Source organism: Macrotis lagotis, chromosome 1 (genome assembly GCF_037893015.1).
Source record: "Macrotis lagotis isolate mMagLag1 chromosome 1, bilby.v1.9.chrom.fasta, whole genome shotgun sequence".
Classification (NCBI taxonomy): domain Eukaryota; kingdom Metazoa; phylum Chordata; class Mammalia; order Peramelemorphia; family Peramelidae; genus Macrotis; species Macrotis lagotis.
Window position 1 is genome coordinate 318,049,166 of NC_133658.1, and position 23,686 is coordinate 318,072,851.

At 32.4% G+C, this 23,686-nt stretch overlaps 1 protein-coding gene across 4 annotated transcripts in view; it reads left to right on the forward strand.

Moving 5' to 3' along the window:
• The window catches only part of DPY19L3 (dpy-19 like C-mannosyltransferase 3), a 99,586-nt gene that overhangs the window by 40,429 nt on the left and 35,471 nt on the right, over positions 1-23,686 (forward strand). For all 4 annotated transcript variants that reach the window (XM_074211472.1, XM_074211468.1, XM_074211470.1 and 1 more), the window contains 10 exons: positions 2,295-2,418; positions 2,915-3,049; positions 12,490-12,621; positions 15,555-15,656; positions 16,610-16,683; positions 16,858-17,016; positions 18,814-18,936; positions 19,386-19,497; positions 19,929-19,985; positions 23,389-23,471. In XM_074211472.1, the coding sequence (XP_074067573.1) occupies positions 2,295-2,418; positions 2,915-3,049; positions 12,490-12,621; positions 15,555-15,656; positions 16,610-16,683; positions 16,858-17,016; positions 18,814-18,936; positions 19,386-19,497; positions 19,929-19,985; positions 23,389-23,471 (1,101 nt within the window). The remainder of the gene's footprint in view (positions 1-2,294; positions 2,419-2,914; positions 3,050-12,489; positions 12,622-15,554; positions 15,657-16,609; positions 16,684-16,857; positions 17,017-18,813; positions 18,937-19,385; positions 19,498-19,928; positions 19,986-23,388; positions 23,472-23,686) is intronic.

The window sequence follows — 23,686 nt, forward strand, 5'->3', positions numbered from 1 at the left end:
TGGACCAACCAAAGTGAAATTCTAGCAAGAATTCACGTACAATGCCCATCTCCCATATCTATGATTTTGAACAGGCTGTGCTCCATAGAATTCCTTCTTTTCTTCAAAACTCAACTCAAGTACTACCTTCAACATGAAATTTTCCTGAGGCCTCAGCTGCAAGTACCCACTCCCAAATTATTTTTATTTTATTTTATTTTATTTTATTTTTATTTTGTATTTACCTACTCCTCAAGAGTGACAGTTACTTAATTTTTATCTTTATATTCCCATTATGATGTGATAGTAGGTACTCATAAAATGATTGTCAATGGATTAGGATTAAGAGGAGGCAGATTTTTAATCTCACATTTATCATTAACTTTTTTTTTTTTTGCAAGGCAATGGAATGAAGTAACTTGCTAGGTCATAGAGTTAGTCATTTAAGTGTCTGAGACCAAATTTGAACTCAATTCCTCTTGACTCCAGTGCCAGTGCTCTATCCACTGCGCCACCTAGCTGCCCCTATCATTAACTTCTCAGGTGATCTTCAGCAAGGATCCTCTCTTCTCTGGGCTTTAATTGTTCATTTGTGAATTTCCTATCTTAGGGATTCTTTTGAAGCTTAAATGGGATAGTATACAGTATGCACTTAATAAGCACTTTTTGTTCATTTGGAGTGAAATAATTTTTAAAATATAATTCACTAGATAGAGGCAACATAATGTTAGAAAGATAAAACTTTGAAAATAATAGTCTTTCAAAATAGTATATATGCAAAATTCTATATATTTGCTTTTTTCAAAAGAATTGAAATATATTGCTAGATATAAAGCAACATAATTTAATCTCAATAGAGTAATATTCTTATAAAAGGAACTCTAGCTATAGCAAGAATAATGTTTTTAGCTGAATAAAATTATTTAATGACTTATATAGTTGCAATGAAGAGTATTTAAATTTTGGTAATGATAACTTATAAGAAATTTCTTGATAGATGCAACTACAGAGACAACCTGTTCAGGGATCTTCTGATTTTCAGTATCAAAGAAGGGATAAAAAAAGGATGATGAATGCTTACCAAAGGTAAGCATTGTCATAGAGGAATCCAGATAGAGCAGGGATTCCATATAGATGGCCAGATCCTCCAGATGTTCCTGATTGCTATTAGCATTGTGTTGATAACAGTGTCTCAGAATGCTACAAGGTCTCCTCAGTCAGGCCACTCAAAAGAGATTAGCCTAACAATGTACACAGGGAAAACTAAATGAATAAAGAATTCTTTATGGATTGAAGTATGAGTTTGATGGACCATCTGTTAAGTAATATTTTCCATGTATATATCTTGCACAAATACGACAGACAAATATACAATTAATTGTATATTGAGGAATTATGTGATGCTTTCAGTAATCCCAAACTGTTCGATGATGCACAAATCCATCTTTTCAATAATAGTTTTATTTTGATGATACCATGTGGCTAGAAGACATGGATTACCATGATCTCCAAAGAATGAAAACTGTGAATGACCCTAAGCAGAGAAATGCATTTGTGATGAGCATAAGTTGCTGATGTATATTGTCATTAATGATATGTAAAAATGGCATATTTTATATGTAAAAATGGCATAAAAGATATCATACAGGATACATACTATTAGAAAACAAGATAAACAATTATGTAATGAATTCAAGGAATAATAGGTAAATCCCAGGCTTCACTTGTCCCCACAAAATATTAAAAGGCCTCTAGAAGGGGTTTTTAATCTTTTTTGTGTCTTGAACCTTTGGTTAGCCTGATAAGGTCTTTGGATACCATCTCAGATAAACATTTTTAAATACATAAAATATATAGGATTACAAAGAAAATCTAGGGTTATTGAAAGTAAAGAAATATTTTTTTCCCATCCACATCCATTGGGCACCTGAAATCTATCAAGGGACTACAGATTAAGGATCCCAGATTAAGAACCCTTAGGCTAGAGAAAGCTACCACATTGGTAGAGCCTCATTGGGGGATTTATAGGACCAAAATCAGTCAAAATGGAGAGACCTGACTAGGTTACAATTTGCATTAGTGGAGAGATTATCCAAAACAATTAAGTCATAATCCATTTAAGTAGAAGTGCTTAAATGTTTCCTACAATAAATAGACACAAAATGAGATAAAATAAAATGTAGAGCCAATTATGTTTAATCTATTTGTACCCATTTGAATAGGAGAATAATTCTTGTAATTTATAATTTTAGCAAAAGCTTTAAGAAAAGGAACCTTCTTTTACTGCTTTTTCTGGAAATTTCTGTTTTGTGCAGAATAGATACCACAAGAGTGGAATTCACCATTCCTTTGAGAGAGAACTGGGCATTGCCATTCTTCGCAGTTCAGATAGCAGCAATTACGTATTTGCTCAGACCACACTTACAGCCTCTTTGTGAAGTAAGTTTATAGTATCCTTTTTAAAAATTTTTTATTTTTAAGGTTATTCAGCTATTATCAATAGCTGACAAATGATCAGAGAGCCTTAATGCAAACAAATTATTCTTATTCCTGTCCTTTTTATTTAACTTGAGTTAGTTTAGGTCTTCTTAATTTGAGCTCATTTCCTCTGGTGTATATAAAATGTTTCCATAATCATTTCTAGAAATATAGTATACTTATAATCTATCCCTGAGCAGTGATAATAAACCCACAAGTTTTGTGTACAACCCTCAAAAGGTCAATCTATTCATTGTTCTTCAGATTTTGCCCAGGAGACATACTGTATGAGAGTGTTTTTAATGTAGAGGGCCACATTAGGAAATTTAAAGCAGAAGTTTACACACACACACACACATATTTCATCAGAATATCTATATCTACATACATATATATATATATATAAGCTTTTGTCACTGTAGACATATAAATAATATTAAAAATTTTCTATTTCCAGAGGCTGACTCTTCTTGCAGTATTCATATCTACTTTCCTCTTTAGTCTGACATGGCAATTTAATCAATTCATGATGCTGATGCAAGCATTAGTTTTATTCATACTGGATTGTCTGAACATGCTTCCTACAACAAAGGTAAACCTTGCATTTTTTAACTAGAAGTTCATTGAAGTTGGGTTTTTTAAAATTCAATATTCAGTATCTTAGAATTAGACTAGCTACATCAGTATTTATGAATTATAATTTAAATATAGTTAAATATCATTTTTTATAAATGAAGTTGAATACCTTCAACTCTTTATTGCATACAAGTGATATTTCACACTCTTAATTTGACCTTTGTTTTATCTTCATTCTGCATATTTTGAATTAGAATATCTAACTGTTCTTGTTAAAAATATATTTAGATAAATTTTTAACCTTCTTGAAGATATCCCAAATTTAAAAGTAGAAGAGAACCATATTAAAAATACTTTGTACTTTATTTTAGGAATTTTAGTGTGTTAAAAATGATACAGTTGCCTAAGGTCACACACCAAATGTCCTGACTTCCTTTAATTTGTCTCCCAAGCAATATATTGTTACCATAGGATCTTACTTCCAGACTGTGAGATGATAGACTTGAGATCCAGATCTACAGTTTACTATGTGACCCTTGGACAAGTTACTACCACTCCATGTTTATTCAGTTTTCTATTAAATAAGTACAATAATACTTCATACTACCTATCTCACAAGGTTGTTGTCGAGAAAGTGCTTTGTAAGCCTCAAATTACTTTATGAATGTAAGTTATATTAAACCGAATAACTCCCTTATTAATTTTTGCTTCAATTTAGCTAGTGTTTACTGAAGTCTTACTTTGTAAAAGACCCCACTAGGTACTTGTTAAGGATACAAAGATGAATAAGATAGTCTTCTTACAGCTGGAATTACAATAAGGGAAATCAGTGAGCACAAATAACTTTTAATTTATAATTTCATGATATAAAAGTTAAAAAAATTTATACTTAAATATTACTTTTAGCACTGACAGCTGAATATATGACTAAACAATTCAATTTTCATGAACAGGCATTCAACACTTATTGATTAAAGATTAAATGTGGGCATAATTTCATATAACATGTAAACATTCACAATATCAAATTAGAGTACTGTTTTAGAAAAAATAATATTCCCAAAATATTCCCCCAAAATAATATTCCCAAAATACCATTTGCAAATTACTGTGTCCTAATATAAAAGTAAGATGTAATACCTGCCCTTAAGGACCTTAACAGGTGATTGCGAGGATAAAATGAAAATATTAAAAGATGATTAATTATCAAAAGAAAATATAGTAGGTTGTCAGGTATTCAGAAGAAAGGAAGATTTCATGAGGTGGAAACAAGATGGCAAAGTAAAGGCAGGGATTCACTTGAATTTTCCCCAGACCCCCTACAAACAACTTTAAAATAACAATTCAAATCGAATTCTGAAGTGATTCAAAAAAGGCTAGTGTAAAACAATTTCTAGCCCAGGACAACTTAGAAGGTTGGCAAAATAGGTCTGTCTCAGTAGGATGGTCAAACCTGGAGTCTAGCACAGACTGCTTGTTCTTAGACTCTGGCAGCAGATCCCAAAGGTAAGGTACCTTGAAGGCAGCAGCAGTTTTGGGGCTCTCAAGCCATAAATAGTAAATGAGTGTGACAACTGATAGAAGAAGATTACAGGGGACCCTTTGCTTTTACTGAGTACATGACTGTTTCATTACCCATTTAGGTCTCAGTTGTAGTCTTAGAACAAGGAGGAATATGAACACTAGTGTTGGTGACAGCAGGGATCCTGCTTCCAGGGCAGGGAGGAGTACTTTTGGTCATTCACAGACCAGAAAAGCAGTGACTACATCCTCTCCTTGGATCATACCACCTTGGAAGAGCCAAAAACCTACAACCCCTTCCTTCCCTCCTCAGCAAGATCTGAAAATAGCAGAAAAAGCCTAAAGCTTAGGAACAGTGCTCCCTTTACCCTAGAAGTAGTGCCCAACTTTACCATAAAGTTGTAAATCAAGAAATAGACTGGAAAAATGAGCAACAACAAAAAAAGAACCTGAACAAATAAAGTTATTGTTATCACAGGGAAGATCAAGACTCAAACCTAGGAGAAGACTGAAGTCAAAACAACTACATGTAAAACTTCAAAGAATAATATGAATTGGTCAGAGGCCCAAAAAAATAATTTTTGGAATGACTCAAAAAAGGATTTCAAAAATCAAATAAGACAGGTAGAGGAAACATTGGAAAAAGAAGTGAAAATGATGCAGAATTTAAAAAGTAAAATTGACCAAATGGAAAAAAGAGGTACAAAGCTCACTGAAGAAAACAGTGCCTTAAAAATTAGAATTGGGCAGGTGGAAGCTAATGATTCCATGAGACATCAGGAAACAAAACAAAGTCAAAAAAAAAGGAAAGATAAAAGAAAGCATGAAATATCCCATTACAAAATTAAATTAAATTAAAAATTAAATTGTGAAATTATCCATCTAAAAAAAATTAGCTTGAAATTAGCACCAAGGGGGTTAATTTAAGAATTATTGGACTACCTGAAATCATGATCAAAAAAGAGCCTAGACATAATATTTTAAAAAACTACCCAGATATCCTAGAATCAAAAGATAAAATAAAAACTAAAAGTATCTACCAATCACAACTTGAAGAAATCTCTTTTTTTATTTTTTTGCAAGGCATTGGGGCTAAGTGGCTTGCCCAAGGTCACACAACTAGGTAATTATTAAGTGTCTGAGGTCACATTTGAACTCAGGTCCTCCTGACTCCAGGGCCTGTGTTCTATCCACTGCACCACTTAGCCACCCCAAGATATTTCAAAATAAACATTCATAGAAATATTATTCTAGAGCTCCCAGATCAAGGATGAAAATATTACAAATAGCCAGAAAGAATCATTTCAATTATCATGGAACCATAGTCAGGGTAATACAAACTTTAGTGGCTTCTACATTAAAGGATCAAAAGACTTGGAATATGATATTCCAGAGGACAAAAGAGCTTGGATTTCAATCAAGAATCATTTACCCATTTTTTCTTCAAGGAGAAAAAATAGATATTCAGTGGCATTGGAAACTTTAAAGCATTCCTGATCAAAGCTGAATAAAAACTTTGATTTTCAGGTACAAGACTCAAGAGAAACAAAAAAGGTACATATATGAAAGAGAAGTTATAAGGGAATCAGTAAGGGTGGGAAAATGATACTTGTAACTTTTTGTAGCAATATCTTTGTTATTAGGGTAGTTAGGAGTCTATAAAACTAACAATCTAAGTGAAATGGATGAATATTTCTAAAAATGTAAATTGCCCAGATTTAAAAAAGAGATGAGAATATTTAAATAACCTTTTATACAAAGAAATTGGTTGAGCTCCTTACGAAAGAAATCTCTAGGATCAGATAGATTCAGAAATGAATTATACCAACTTTTTTTTTTTTTAAGAAACAATTGGTGTTAAATGACTTGCCTAAGATCACATAGCTAATAAGTGTCTGAAACTGGAGTTGAATTCAGGTCTTCCTGACTCCAGGGACTGTTCTTTATCCACAATGCCACCTAGCTTCCCCTTAAGAAAGAACTATTAATTTTAATATTATATAAAAAAACTTTGAAACATAGACAAAGGAGTCCTACTGGATTACTTTTGTGACACAAATGTAATGCTGATACTTAAACCAGAAAAACAAAGAAAACTATAGACCTATTTCCCTAAAATAATGCAAATTTTAAATAAAATATGAACAAGAATTATAGCCATGTATCACAAAGATCATACACTGTGTCCAGATGGGATTTACCAAGAATTCAGAGCTGTTTCAATATTAGAAGAACTATCGGCATAATTGACCAGATTGATACAAAAACACCAAATATCATATAATTATCCCAATAGATGCAGGAAAAAGCTTTTGACAAAATACACCATTCATTCCTATTAAAAAAATACTGGAAAGTATAAGAATAAATGGAGCTTTCCTTAAATGATAAGTAATTTCTGTCTAAAGTAATCAGTAAGTAGTATCTCTAATGGGAATAAATAAGAAACTTTCCCAAAAGATCAGGAGTGATGCAGAGATGCCCATTATTACCACTATAAAAATACTAGCTATAGCAGTAAGAGAAGAAAAAGAAATTAAAGGAATTAGAACAGACAATGAAGAAACTAAACTATTATTCTTTGTAGATGATATGATGGTAGACTTCGAGAATTAAGTAAAAAACTAGTTGTAATAACTACAGCAAAGTTCCAGGTTATAAAATAAATCCACATAAAGCCTCATCATATATATCAACAATCCAGCAGGAAGAAAAAGGAAATTTCTAAAACAACTGTAGACAATATAAAATAATTGGGAGTCTACATGCCAAAACAAGCCCAGGAACTACATGAACACGATTACAAAATATTTCAACATTTCACACACAAAAAAACAAACCCAGATCTAAACAATTGGAAAAATAAATGCCCATGGAATGGCTGAGCCATTATGATTAAAAATGACCATTCTGCCTAAATTAATTCACTTATTCAGTGTCATGTCAATCAAAGTACTGAAAAAAATTCATAAAGCTAGAAAAATAGTAATGAAATTCATCAGAACAAATAAAAGGTCAAGAATAACAAAGGAAATCAATTAAAAAAAGATGAAGGAAGACTGCCTGTTAGTATCAGATCCTCAAACTATATTACGAAGTGGTAATCATCAAAACAATCTGTTACCAGTTAATAGAATGGTGGATCAATGGAATAAAGTAAGTATGCAATACACAGTAGTAAGTGATTATAGTAATCAAGTGTTTGAGAAGCCCAAAAATCCAAGCTTTAGGAACAAGAACTTAGACGATTTGACCAAAATTGCTAGGAAACCTGGATAGAACTTTGGCAGAAACAAGGTGAGTGTCTTACTATATGCCAAGATAAGGTCAAAATGGGTGCATGATTTAGACATAAAGGATGATACCATAAGCAAATTAGGGAAACATATAGCATCTTACTTGTCATATCTATGAGGAAAGGAAAAAATTGGGACTAAACATGGATAGTTTTGATTATCTTAAATTAAAAGGGTTTTGCATAGCCAAATGCAATGAAGCCAAGATTAAAAGGAAAGCAGAAAACTTGTAAAAAAGAATTACTGCAAGTTTCTCTGATAAAGACCTCATTTCTCAAAAATTTAGAGAATGGAATCAAATCCCAGTTTTCAGAAGAAATTGAAGCTATTTTTAGTCATGAAAAAATGCTGTATATAACTATTGATTAGAGAAAGGCACATTAAACAACTCAGGCACCATTTCACACCTAGCAGATTGTCTAATATGACTGAAAAGGGAGATGACAAATGTTAGAGGAAAGTTGGTAAAATTGGGACACTGATATATTATTGGTGAAGTCATGAACTGATTCAGCCATTCTGGAGAGCAATTTGGAAATAACATCAAAGGGCTTTAGAACTATGCTTACACTTTGACCCAGTAATACTGATAATAGGTCTGTAAACTAAAAAGATCAAATGAAAATGACCTATATTTACAAAAAAATTTTATAGCAGCACTTTTAATGGTGATAAATAATTGGAAATTGAGAGGATGCCTATCAAATGAAGAATAGGTGAAATAATAATTGTGGTAGATGATTGTGGTGGAATACTATTGTGCTATAAGAAATGACAATCAGGAGATCTGTAAAGACATATATGAACTGATGTAAAATGAATAGAAGTAAAAGAACATGGTATATAGTAGTAGCAATATTGTATGATGATCAGTTGTGAATGACTTAGCTTACTCTCAGCAATATAATGATCTTAGACAATTCTCAAAGACTTATGATGAAAAATGCTATCTACCTCCAGAGAATCTGAATGCAAATAGAAGCATAGATTTTTACTTTATTTTTCTTGTATTTTTGGTTTGTTTTGCAAGATTTCATATGTATATTCTATAACTAATGGCTTGCTGTCTCAGGAAAAAGGGGTGTGGAGGAAGGGAGAGATTTTGGCACTCAAAATTTTAAAAAATTCATGCTACAAATTATTTTTACTTGTAATTGGGAAATACATAAAAGGAAGCTTTCATAATAGTGATGGAATTTGATCTGGCTTCTAAAAACCTGTATTGGGTTTTGATAGGTTATCATGCTTTCCCATCCAATTAAAAAACAAGATTTTTATTTGTGCATACTTAGCATGGTTTTCTTCTTGATTTTGTATATCAAATTATTAGGTTAAAAATTTTAACACTAATTTACTTGGTCTATATATTAAAAGCATTTTATTTATATATTAACTTATGCTTATAAATATTAAAATTATATAAGTTTCTTTAATTTGATTAGCAACTGTAACCCAGATTTTCTCTAGGGAGAGAGTTATTTGATTGCAGATTAATTATGTGTAACCAAATTCTTCACTAGCTTCTCCATACTTTTTTCTAAAAAAAAAAATGTAACTTTTCAGCCAACTTCTAATTATATTTCTTATGAACTATGCATTGTATTTTTAGAAATGTTTAAAGATTTTTTTATTAAGAAAAGGAAAATGGACACTAGAAAAAAGCATCAGAGAAAATGATTTTTTCCAACTGCCTCTCATAATGATTCATCTGTCAGATCTGTCAAGGTAGCTATTTGGCTTATCTTAGGAATGTATGAATGTTGTCTTGACAACCTGGGAGCCTGATATAAAAGCCACCTTTAGGCAGGCTCAACATACATGTGATGAAGAAGGAAATAGAGAGGAAAGGGGAGGAAAAGAATGGCCCAGATTACTGTTAGAGAGACAAGCAAGATTAGTTTTACTATGGAGACATTTAGGTTTGCCATGGAAGAACAGCCATCACTGTGTCACTGAAATAAAAACAAAATATCTGTAAAGCTAAAATTGAGACTTTGTTGTATTTTTCTGAGATTTTCTCATTAAAACCTTCTAATTCCCAACTGAGAGTACCTGAATTTTTTTTTTTTAAGTTTTTGCAAGGCAGTGGGGTTAAGTGGCTTGCCCAAGGCTACACAGCTAGGTAATTATCAAGTGTCTGAGGCTAGATTTGAACTCAGGTACTCCTGACTCCAGGACTGGTGCTCTATCCTCTGCATCACCTAGCCACCCCTACATGAATATTTTCTAAATGATTGCTTTAGGTCATGCCACAGACAATGAATAGTGTAAGAACAAGCATAGAAAGTAGTTGTAGTAGTAGAAAGGGTACAGCAAGTCATTTCTATGAGAACTATGAATGAACTTTTGACTATTTTCAGAGTGGAATATAATATATTATCACAAAAGATGTAACCCTTGCTCTCTAATCATGTCAGTGTTTGAAAAACATTCATAGTTATTAATGGAGAATAAAGAACCCCCAGCTTCAGAGCTCAAATAAAAAGCACTATCCCGTGTCTAAAACCTCACAGCTGAAAAGGTAAGATTACTTATACAGACTACGCTTAAATTCAAGTGTTTAAAGTGAATTCAAGAATGCTGAACCTCAATGTGATCAGTTTCTTTATTTTTTTTTATTTTACAATTTTTCCCCTAATCTGACTTAACCTCCCCCCACCCCCCATAGAGGGCAGGCTGATGGCCGGCCTCTACATTATTTCCTTGCTATACACTGATCAAAATTAAATGTGTTCAGAGAGAAATCATATCTTTAAGGAAAAAATGAAATATAAGAAATAGCAAAATTACATAGTAAGATAACTTTTTTTTTAAACTAAAGGTACTAGTCTTTGGACTTTGTTTAAATTCCTCAATTTTCTTTGGAGACAAAGGGTATTCTCCATTGCAGATAACCTAAAATTGTCCCTGATTGTTGCACTGATGAAATGAGCAAGTCCATTAAGACTGATCATCAACCCCATGTTGCTGTTATGGTGTATAATGTTCTTCTGGTTCTGCTCTTCACACTCAGGATCAGTTCATGCAAATCCTTCCAGGCTTCTCTGAATTCCCATCCCTCCCGGTTTCTAATAGAATAGTGTTCCATAATATACATATACCACAATTTGTTCAGCCATTCCCCAATTGATGGACATTCACTCGATTTCCAATTCTTTGCTACCATAAACAAAGCTTTTATGAATATTTTTGGACAAATGATGTTTTTACCCTTTTTCATGATCTCTTCAGGGTATAGACCCATGTAGTGATCTTGCTGGATCAAAGGGTATGCATATTTTTGCCCTTTGAGCATAATTCCAAATTGCTCTCCAGAAGGGTTGGATGAGTTTGATGCGATCAGTTTAGAGGAAACATTAGGAACATTTGTGTTTGTCTTCCTTGCGTTCTATGCTGTCCTCACCTTCCAGTTTGTTTGGGTCTATAGCTCCTTTGGTTCCTCAGTTGTCTCCAAAATAAGTGGAAAAGTGGAAGAGCAATTGAACTGTATGAAATGAAAAGGGAAGAGGAAGGGAAAACATGTTGCCGTGGTATTGAGAGATGGACCTCTCTCATAAAATAATGAAAATGATTTTATATTTTATATTTTATACCTCTGAAAACATTTCTGAAAAAAGAAATTTCCCAAAACAGCTTGAACAAAGACAGCATTGCTTCCGTAATCTTCAGTGGGTCTACTTTGGCAGATAATGCTCATTTGTTTTAATATTTAATTATTGTAATTATTATAATATAAAATATTATAATTATATTTAATTATGTATCATATTTAATCATGAGTATAGGATTTTTTTAAAAAAATTTATGCCACAACTGGTATGGATTTTTTAAAAATCCTATACTCATAATTAAAAATCCTTTAAAGTCCTAAAAAGAAAAAATAGTACTCAGTTGGGAATATGCACAATCCATTATTATAAAGACAAATTGAATTTACTTGAGATGAATTTGGGTTAAAATTCAATGCTATATACCTTGTAGTACTATTACAAACCTCACTTTAAAATTTCTTATGTAGGCATATTTCCATTCTGGTAAAATTCACATGAACATGCAGATGAAGTTAGTACCTAGTCCATAGTAGATGGAAATTAAGCAACTAGCTGCTTTAAATGATATAAATCTCCTGGCCTAGATGAAGTGAAAGAAATGGGAATGTTTATCTTGGAAAATAGAAGACTTAGGGAGGACATGATCATATAGCTTCATATATCTGAAGAGCAGTCATAAGGAAGAAGAATTAGATTTGTAATTCCAGAGGGTAGAACAAGAACTAATTATATAGAAGTTACACAAAGGCAGATTTAAGGTTCAATGTAAAGAAGAATTTCCAATCAAATATAACCATGCAAAAACAGGATGATTTCCTCATTACCAAAAGACTTTAATCAAAGAAAGACTTAATTGACCAAGGCTATTATTCTGGGGATTTCTGATTCAAATAAAGCATTGGGATAGATGATTTCTGAGATTATTTTTAACCCTGTAATAGGTTATTCATTGTTAAAAAATTGGATGTCTGTATTTTGTTTAGACTATTTCTTAAATAACTTCTGTGTGATTTTATAAGCCCTTCAAATGGTGAACTTTTAATAAAATGTGTTTGTCTAGCTGATCATTACTTTTTTTGTTTTGGCAGGTTACATGGCTATATGTTATACAGGTGACAAGTTTACTCTTGGTCTGTGTCCTTCAGTTCTTTAATTCCATGATCCTTGGATCTTTACTTATAAGTTTTAATCTCTCAGTGTTAATAGCAAGAAGATTTCAGGTATACATATTTTTTGTTTTTATTTTAAATATATATCTTTTGAAAGAATAAAAATTCTATTTATTAAGTACTTACAATGTGCAAAGCATTATACCAAGTGCTGGGAATATAAATAGTAAAGTGAGTCCCTGCTCCCAGGGAGTTTTTATTCTAATGGAGAATATAACCCTTAGGGAAAGTTTCAACTGTAAGTCAGATGGACAGGTACACAGTGGCTAAACTAATGTTAATGCCTCTTTTTTTAATGTCTCCCTTCTGTTTCTGATGTTGCCAGGGATCTTCATCCAGGAATAACCATTAATCTTAGGTGTCCCAGAGGGCTATGCCCTGGATATGCTTCTTCTCCCTATACATACTGTTTCTCTAGCTAATTGCATCAGCTCCTATGAATTTAGTTATTCCCTTGTTGCTCATTCTCAGATATACTTACCCATTCCCAATTCCTTGCTTCCTCCAGGTTTATTCTTCTTATTGGATATTTCAAATTATCTGTCCCATAGACATCTTAAACTCAGTATTTTTTAAAAACTGAACTCAACTTACCCCAAACCTCCAAATATAGTTCCTTTCCAAAATTCCTATTAGTGTTAAGACTACCACAATATTTACAGTCACTCAGGGTCACAAACTAGGTGTCATATTTGGCTCCACAATGATTTCTCCTTCAGTGATGGCTTTAAAGTATGGGTAGGAAAAGGGTCACAGTTCATGTGTTTAGGTCCTGGACTGTCTCCATCAGGATCTGAGGGGAGATGGTGTTCAAGATGGTGATAGTTGGAGGTGTTCTGACTTTCCTGGCACTTGCTTCCTCAAACCTTTTTCCCTTGGAGTAAATAACCATACACAAAGACACTTTTTTTCTTTTAAAAATTTATCCTTCTGTCCTACATATTTTTTTCCTGATTTTGGGGGGAGGGGCTCATAGTGCAATGGGGTTAAGTGACTTGCCCAAGGTCACAACTGGAAGTATGAAGGCTGGAGTTGACTTAGGTCCTCCTGACTCCAGGGCTGGGGCTCTATCCACTGCACCACCACCTAGCTTCCTCTTGTCCTACATCATTTTTTACATAATATGGGAGGAATATTTATGATTAATTTCCCATGGCAAAACTTTTGGTGCACAAATAATTTAAGATTATCAATTGTGTTTCTTTGAAGAGTGCTGTTCAGATAATGGTTTCAAGAGACCTCTCTGTTTCTTCTCTTCCACCAGTGAAGTGCTAGAGATGTCTCATTGAAGCTTTTATTTCATTGATCATAGTTGAAAAGTACTGAAAGTGAGAAAAGGAAATTTTAAAAATTGTTTTCATTGTCTTCACAATATAAATAAATCATTGATTTGACTTTTAGAGCAACTCTATTCCTTTATGAAAATAGGAAGTTAGAGTCTTGGGATTTATATAGTCCTATCTTTTGATTTTATAATGCTTAACTTTCTTCATTCCTCTGCCTCCAAAATGGAGCAGTGGGGATGGATACACACACACACACACACACACACACACACACATACACACACACACACACACACATATTCTTATTTTAATATTTATTCTTTTTGTACAAATAATGCTTTTTATACATTAATGAAATATTCTTGTTTAAGAGTAAACAGAATACCCCCCTCCACAAAATATAGACTCACTTGAGTGATAAAGTAAAGAGGAGAGAAAAAATTAAAATTAAAAAAAATAATAGTAATAATTGTAGGTATGGCCAGGTGGCACAATGGACAGAGCCCCAGCCCTGGAGCCAGGAGTACCCGAGCCCATATCCAGTCCCGTACACCCAACAATCACCCAGCCATGTGACATGCAAGGCACCCCAACCCTACTGCCCTGCAAAAACCAAAAAAAAAAAGGAAAAAAAGACCCAAAATAAAATAGTAATAATAGTAGGGGTGGTGGATATTTTTGGTGAATTCAAATTAATTTGGGGAGAAAGAATTTCAGTAAAAACTCTTAAAATAAGTAAATTTTTGTCTCAAAAATTATGAGCAGAAATCATTAACCAGCATTCAATTATATTTTTAAGTTTTGACTTAATTTTTTTCTTATGCTGAAGTAATATTTTTTGCCTTTGTTACACACTACCTAGAGATTAATTTTTCATTTTTATGAGAAAAAATCTACTTCTGTTAAACCATCTTTCTGGATTATAGCACCTATAATTAATAAAAATTCCGAGAAAATGACCTACATTAGATTAACTAATTATTAAATAACAATAATTAGTTTTAATCATATTTGATATTCCTTAAACTTTACCAGTTGTAACATTATTAATGTATAGTATTGATTGCTTTATAAGCTTATTAAAAGATATAAAAGCAGCTTTCTTCAATACTAAATTTAGATAATGATTTCTACCACCTATTTATTATAGGTAGATTTTATATAGTTATAACAATTGGACAGTGCTGTTGACAATTAAAAGCTGTAGAAAAGGTGTAAAAATGAGACATTTTCTAAATAGACATTTAAAGATATCCTAATAGCATAACTTGATTGAAATCATTCTTTGGCTTTTATTTTACCTGTGCATCAAATAATCCAATTCAGTAACATTTATTAAGCACCTACAACATGGATGATGCAATAAGTAGAAAGAAAGACAGTCACTGCTTTCAGATAACTTGCAATCCGAAGGGGAGAAAATACATGAGAGGGGTGGGAAATGGGGAAGGGATATCAGGGTTACCTGACACAGGGGCATTTTGTACCATGAAGTTGAGGTCAGCAGGGCTAAGTGAAGGTACCTGAGAGTCCTATTAATGCCTTCTGTAAAGGCAAGCTGGTACCTTGCCTTCTAACCAGAGGAGAGAATAGGCTGAGGGAGGTCCAGTGAATCCACCCATAGATCTTTCTGAAAGACAAGTAATATCATTTTAAGTATCTATTAAATAATTTAAGTTCAATCCTTTTGATTTCTAGAAAAATCTGAAAACTGGAAGCTTCCTTCATAGACTCTGGAAACTTCTGTTCCACTTAGCCTTGGTGCTAGGTTTGACCATTTTCCTCCATAGCTTGATTAAGGTAAGTTGGTATACCCACTTTTCTTTCACATGCACTAGAAAAAAGATTATTTTAAAAGCACTTCAAAAGTGATATAAAATGATTTGTTAATGGAGATTAGGGGTAGTTATCATTGGTATACTTTAAACATAAGCCTCTAATAGAATGGCTCCATTTCTAGAATTCCCAAGTTACAGCTTATTGTCTTAAAGTTTAATCATTCACTTCTGTCCTGCTGTATTTGATTCCCTTTGGATGATCTCACTTTGTTAACTTCTGAGTGATTGGGCTTTCCAGGTGTAGGTTGAAGGTTCCTAAAAAAAAGTTAAATACAATAAAATTTAAAATTCTGGCTTGTGGAGGTCTTTTTCATTTACGTGGACAGAATCCCCATCTTTAAGATGGAGTTCTTTCTGATTCCAAGTATAGTTTGTTCTTGCTATTCTGTAATGATGTATAATTACTCAGCTCCTTAGAATTTAGATGGCATGGCTTGAATTGTCTTTGCTTATATGACTTTACAGTTATAGCTATCAGCAAGTGAAGCCTAGACAAAGAATTTGTGTGATATGGATAGTACTTATTGGAAGACTTTTTTTTTTAGGTTTTTGCAATGCAAATGGGGTTAAGTGGCTTGCCCAAGGCCACAGAGCTAGGTAATTATTAAGTGTCTGAGACCAGATTTGAACCCAGGTGCTTCTGACTCCAGGGCTGGTGTTTTATCCACTGCACCACCTAGCCACCCCAATTGGAAGACTTTAAGTTCAGATCATATTATTGACTTTTAGACAGTCTTGTGTGTAAGAACTCATCAGTATTCAGATGCCTCTTTCAATCAAAACATAAAACCTCAACTTATTTTTGAATTTTAACTAATATGTTAAAAACATTTATTATTAACACTATCTGTGGGTAAGTATCAAAGAATTATGCCCACAGTACTAATAACAATTTTTGGGTTTTTTTTCCAATAGCAATTTCTAAATCTAAAGTCAGATGAACACATATTTAAATTTCTGAAGGCAAAATTTGGGTTTGGAGCAACAAGGTACGATTAAACTTATATTTTCTTTTAAAAAAATTACATGCAATCAGTAAAGTTAAAAATTAGATCAAGTAAATCCTGTTATTATTGACTGCTATGTCATGACTTGAAGAAACCTAGGTTAAAATTATTTATATTTCATTGAATTTAATAATCTACTTTCCATTTGTTCTTTAGGGATTTTGATGCAAATCTGTATCTATGTGAAGAAGCTTTTGGTCTTCTACCCTTTAATACACTTGAAAGACTGTCACATACTCTACTCTTTTATGCATACATGTTTGTTCTTTCCATCATGGTGATAGTGGCTGTTGTTGTTGCTCTTCGGAACCTCAGGTACTATCTAGTTTAGAAATGTCACATTTTTTCTTCTTATAGAATATTTGCAACTTTGTTAATTTTTGAGACTTAGCTCGCATGAAAACCAAAAAGTTTTAGCTCCTAGGGAGGAAATTGTCTGTCTTAGCCATAAAATAATATTAGTTTGGGATTTCTTATTTTGTATGTTATCAGTGTCCATTGACTTTCTTCTTTCTTAAAATCAACTACAAGTTCTCAATAGTAAATCAAGAATTTTGGTCATCATTTTTTTTTTTAGTGCCTTATTTTAGGACTCTTGAACATGGAAAAAGACAGCAATTTTTAATGTCTAGCAAAAGATTAAATAGTCTTTGCCAGACTTTTCTTAGAATGTTCATCAAACTATCAAAAGGAAAAAGTAGAGTTCTAAGATTTTTGACATATTCCTTCACAATTTCTCATCATATTTTGCCAGAACCTTTTCTTTGCACATAACACATTTCCCCTCATTCTGTAGTTATTTTGTATATGCCTTTTTAGATTTCAAGTTTCAATGATAGCAAGATCTATTATTTATTTTTGTATCCTCAGTATCTAGCACAATGTCTGGTTCTTAGTAAATACTAACCAATTTGAATAGAATGGATTGAACTATTTAATAAAATTTGTTTTGCTTTTATAGTTCATCATGAGATGAAAGAGAATTAATTGGTGACAAACAACTATTATAGTTGGTGAAAATGGAATTATGTTTCCAAGCAAATACCTTTTTATATATAGTTACTGTGTCAATTAAGTACTAGTGAACTGTGATTCATAGTCACCAGAGTGCAGTGTTGAGTAAAAGGTATTAAAATAACGAAAGACTATTTGTTTTATAGTAGCAGTTTATGATTATTAAGAATGAAATAAGATTGAACTAACAAAGTGTTTCTTTAACCATAAACAATTTTAGTATCTCTCAGTAGTGTTCTTTTTTGTACTTAATGCATTGGTTTGATTTAGCTTCTTGAAAATAGACAAAATTGTTCTGTGCTTTGTGGTTCAGTATTATTTGGTATACTACAGTCACTATCAATATGCTAATCACTGTTTAATTGAATTTGGAAATTCAGCAAACATTTATTAAGCTTCTACTATATGAAAGGCACTAAGACTAAAAAGAAAAAAAATCACTACAATCCCAACTCTAAAGAAGCCTAATCTCTAAGGGAATACAACCTGTAGATTTTCCCAAAAATACAATAGATGGTCATAGTACCTGAGCTTGAGGAAAGTTAAGAATTCAAAGATGTGGAAATGAGAAAGGACTCCAAACACAACACCAGAAATACTGAATTTGAGGACCATGTACTTATAGGTCACTTTGGTCAGAATAGGAAGTATATAAAGGGAAGAAGTAAGCTGGAGGAATATGTTGAAGTCATTTTGTTAGAGTGCCTTTAAATACTAGGTTGAAAAATTGGCATTTTTTCCCCACTACTTAAGGTAACATAGAGAACAAACTCAGTTATTAAATAAAAGTCTTTATCATTCCCTTTAGATTACAGGAATTCTTTCATTTTGGAAACTAATTAGCTATGTGAGCATTGATGTCATTTTAAAATAACTACTTCCCAACTAGTAACTTTTTTTGTCAAATTAAATAGAAGCGCCTAAGTTTATTAGTCCTGCCTGATGAATTTGATTCAAAGGAATTTAATGCATTTCTGTGTGTGTGTGTGTGTGTGTGTGTGTGTGTGTGTGTGTGTACATACCAGTTTTACAAAATATTTTACTAAACTAAAATCATTTCTCTAGTTTTGTTTGTGTTTTTTGTGTTATTTTATTCAGTGATTCTGCTAACGTACAGTCCATGCATAAAAAAGGAAGATGCACAATTGTAATGAAACCTGGAACAGCGTACAATTTGATGCACTCTATTTTATTTGGATGTTTGGCTTTTAGTACCATGAGGTATTTGCATGCCTTTATTTTTTTCCTCCTTTTCTACTTTTTGATATAATTTTAGCTATGTCTTTAGAAACTGATTTTCTAAATAAAAAAATAAAAAATAATAAAAAAGTAAAAAAAAAAGAAACTGATTTTCATCTAGTTAATGATAACAATCGTGATTTTCCCAATTGATTTCCCTTTCCCAGTAGAAGATATAAATAGCTTCACAAGTTTCTCTTGAAAGTCCATATTTATGACTTTTATAGTAATTTACAAACTTACGCTAGAAAATTATCTCACTGTTTCTACAGTTTACCTTTTGACAATGATTTAAGAATATAAGCCTTTTGACAATGATTTGAGAACATAAGAAAGTGGTCAGATTGATATTTTATAAAATTAACTAATTTTCAGAAATTTTTACAATTCAGCCAGTACCTGATAAAGTGTATCTATTTCAAATCTTACAGAATGAAATATCTTTGGACATCACATATGTGTGTGTTTGCATCATTTGGCTTATGCAGCAGTGACATATGGGAGTTACTTTTAAAATTAGTCCATCTCTACACACCAAAGAGGGTCAGTGTTATATTTTTACTTTATTATTACATATCTTACCTATTTTCTTCATAACATTTTTTAAAAATTACTTTGTTGAAGGTTATCAATTATCAAACTATTTAAAGATGAAATTAAAAAAACAGGTAATTTAGAATTTTATAATAAAGAAAATTTTTAACAAAGGTTTGGGTGGTATGAATCTGCAAATAGAGCTTTGATTTGTTCTTCCTTATAAATTCACTAGGTGGCAATATGATAGAAGCTACAAATAGTTTAACTACATGTACTTTGAATTGAACCCTTAGATGTTATTAGTTCCCATGATTGTCAATAATGGATTGTGTTAAGTTGTTTTTCCCACTTTATGTAGGATAAAGGTCTATAAGTTAGCATATAAAATAAAAAGTGCTAAAAATGCCTGTTAACTAATTAATGCCTTTTTCATGTAGATGAAATTGATGAAATATTCAATACCAATAATAATACTCATCTATCTTTGCTATAAGGTAAGTAGTTTTTTTTTTTTGTTTGCTGACATTGGCCCATTAAATGATAGCCTATAACTTCTGATTTTGACATAAAATCAGACTAGATAGTGGTCAAAAGAAGTATTTAACTCTTGGTTATAATTTGCAGATAACATGAAAACTGATCTTTTACTTCCAAAGTAATTTTTAGTAGCTTGATATAGAGCAAAAATTATATGGAGTTGGATATTTATAGATGGGTTTTCAAATATTCAGTGTTTTGGGGGGAAATTTAGGAAAATTATTTTCTTCAAAAATCTTAAATAGTCTAAGTAGTTTTTTTAATTTAGTATCTTTAGCTCATTAATAATCAGAAATGATAAAATCCTGAAACTCTAGTGATTCCTAGAACAATATTAATTCTACCTCAGTTCCTTAAATATTATATCAGAAAAAATAAGTTTTCAGTCTTCACCAATACATTAACATAACAGTGAAACTTAAATTATTGAATGGCCTGATCCAGGAGAATTCTAACCTCCATAAATTCTTTGTCCCCTCTCTTAGCTAACAGTTTTGTAAGAACTTTAAAAGTACTAAATAAGGCACTTTACTTTCCTTTGACTTAGTTTAGTTCAGAGTATGATTGTTTTACATATTTTAAAAAATGATATTCTTTTTTCATTAGTTTTGGGGCTTTAAAGTGGTTTCATCTGGATAGAGTGTTTCATGACCTGATTAGTCTCTTCTGAAATGTCCTTCAATTTCCTTAACACAGAGGAGGGGATTAGAAGGAAGTCACTTTGCTCAACAGAACTTGAAATGGCTAAATTAATTGTATTGCATTGGTCTTAATATAGGCTACCCATTTCTTCCCAAATTTGGTTTGTATGAAACTTGAATGTGGCCCACAATTCTGCTGTTGCTATCATAAGAATGCCTTCAATTTTCCTGGCTTCTGCAATAAGTACAGTGTCGCTGCCTGTCATTCCTACTGCCTGTGCTGTATCCCTCCCATTGCATGCTGCTTAGTGACTTCTTGCTCCTCTGCTTTTAGAGATGGGGATCTCACTCTTTCCCTCTCATATTCCCAGGTCTACAGAGGATTTTGGGGAGTGGGGGAGGTATAGGTAGGCATTATGGAAAACCTCCTTGCCATTGAGTTTGTATGCTTTCTTACTGCCTATCCAGACTGTGCTTCCCATTTGTAGTTAGATGATATGCACAGCAACAAAGACAAGGAGAAAAGTATAACAGAACAGAAAAGTAAGGGAAGGTGGTGGATCTTAGGTAGGGGTTTACAAGTTTGAAACTGATGGGAGGAAAAAGGGAGGAAAGAACAAGAAAGAGTGATTTACCTCCTTAATCTCAAAAAGCTTAGCACCCCAAATGTTTAACAGTCTAAATGTCTTCACTCTTCTAGATTCCTTTTAATTTGCCTTGATACCTTGCTATAAGGTCTTTTTAAAAGATTCTCTATTAAGAGAGAGTAGCCTATATTCAAACCAATATGGTAAAATCAGGTTCTTACCTTGGATAATTAAATTCTTGCATCTCTGTGGCAAGTGGCAAGGTTTTTTTGTTTTTTGTTTTGCAAGGCAATGGGGTTAAGTGACTTGCCCAAGGTTACACAGCTAGATAATTATTGTCTGAGGCCAGATTTGAATTTAGGTCCTCCTGACTCCAGGGCTGGTGCTGTATCCACTGGGCCACCTAGCTGGGGTTTTTAAGCAATAGAAAAATGCATTCTGGTTTTTGTTCCCAGCAGCACATGTATCAAAACTGGAGTGTTAGAAAGAATAGCATGGCCCCTGTGCAAAGATGATATACCTAATAATAGCACATTTTATACTTGTTTATTTGTTTTACTGACAAGTCCAAACTTTATTTAAAATTATATTTTAAGTTTCAAATTACAAAATAAGGCACTATGAAAAAATCAAGAAGAAAACAATGAAGCAAGTCTTGAAATTAGGGAGGATTCTATCTCTGTTATGTGACCTGCCTTAGCATAAAAAAAAAAGCGAGGTTACCTATTCTAAAAGGCAGGTGACCAAAAACTAATATTTGCATACAAATGGAAGCAAATTTAATTACTGCCCACAGAATATAAATATATATATATATATATATATATATATATATATATATACATACATACATACATATACACACACACACACACACACTGATGGAGGGGCAAGTATTGACTGCCAGTCTCGGGTTCTTAATTTTGACATTTTGTTTTTAATGCTATCTCTTGTCTCAGGAGTGGGAGATTATGAGTGAAGAATATCAAATGCATTATCTGAAATGGACTTTATGTCCGTTGGTTTTGCTTGACTGTCTTTTTCTTTCAAAAGGAGCCTTCAGCGGAAGGAGGAAACTCCTACACTAGTCATCACTAGTCACCATGATGACAGAAAATGACTAGTGTAAAACAAAAACTTAAAACTTTTGAAAAATAAAATGAAGATAGTGAGCTGGTCAAAAATTTTTGTTTGGGGGGTATTGTATTTCCTGTCAAGAAAGAAAAACTGCTGTAAAATTAGAATTATAAATACCTGAAATTCATAAATATTACAAAAGCTTTATTATAGGCAGAAGTTTAACTGACTTTTTCAAGAAACCAATAATTGACTTGAATTTCATCCCTTTTGGTTTCCCCCTTTTCTTCACTTGTTTAGGGGTGAATGAGCAATAATAAGTCAAAAGCTTTTTGTGGCATTCAAGTCAAAGAGTATGGATCATTTAATTGGCTATTTCAGACCTTGAATAATCTAGAATTGGTTGAAGAACTGAAATCTAATGTTTCAAATTAGACCTTTAAGACTGATTGCATAGGGGTGGCTAGGTGGCGCAGTGGATAAAGTGCCAGCCCTGGAGTCAGGAGTACCTGGGTTCAAATCCAGTCTCAGACACTTAATAATGACCTAGCTGTGTGGCCTTGGGCAAACCACTTAACCCCATTTGCCTTGCAAAAAACCTTAAAAAAAAAAAAAGACTGATTGCCTAGTAGTATTTAGTTGTACTATTTTTTGCCCCTCATTTTTATAGAATCTTGTTCAGTCAGTGTTAGTATTGATATAATAATACTAAATTTTCAAAGTTGTTAAAGTTTATTAACACTAAATCATTGTACATATTGCATTATATGCAAACCAATTATACATATAGTATAATTTGATATTTTCCTTATCTAATTATGCATTCTCTATCCTCCCTACCATCCCCCCAAAAAATCCTGCAAATTTTCTTTTAATTAGCTACTCAAAAGTCCAAGATTGATTTCATATATACAAATTTGACATACATACATATATGTATTATACACACATATATATTCACTTTACAGATAATAATCAAGCTTCCTGAAAAGCATAGTTTTGTGCAGTTAATATTGATGATAGTTGTGGGAAGTAAGTTTTATTTTTCATTTTAGTTCTGGCCAGGAATGATGGCAGAGCTATCAGAGTTGAGAGAATTCTATGACCCAGACACAGTGGAGCTGATGAACTGGATTAAGTAAGAGGTTTTTTTTTTTAAGTTTTTTATTTCTATACAATGCTTTTTGTAGTCACCTTAATTTCTTTGTTTTCACTTGTGAGAAAATGCTAGGCTGTATTGCTTTTATTTAGATCTTGATTTTTAAAAATTAGCTCTTTCATTATTTCCTTGTATAAAACCCCATCTGGGAAGATATTCATTTTATAGAGGAACAGAAAGGATAAATGCCATAC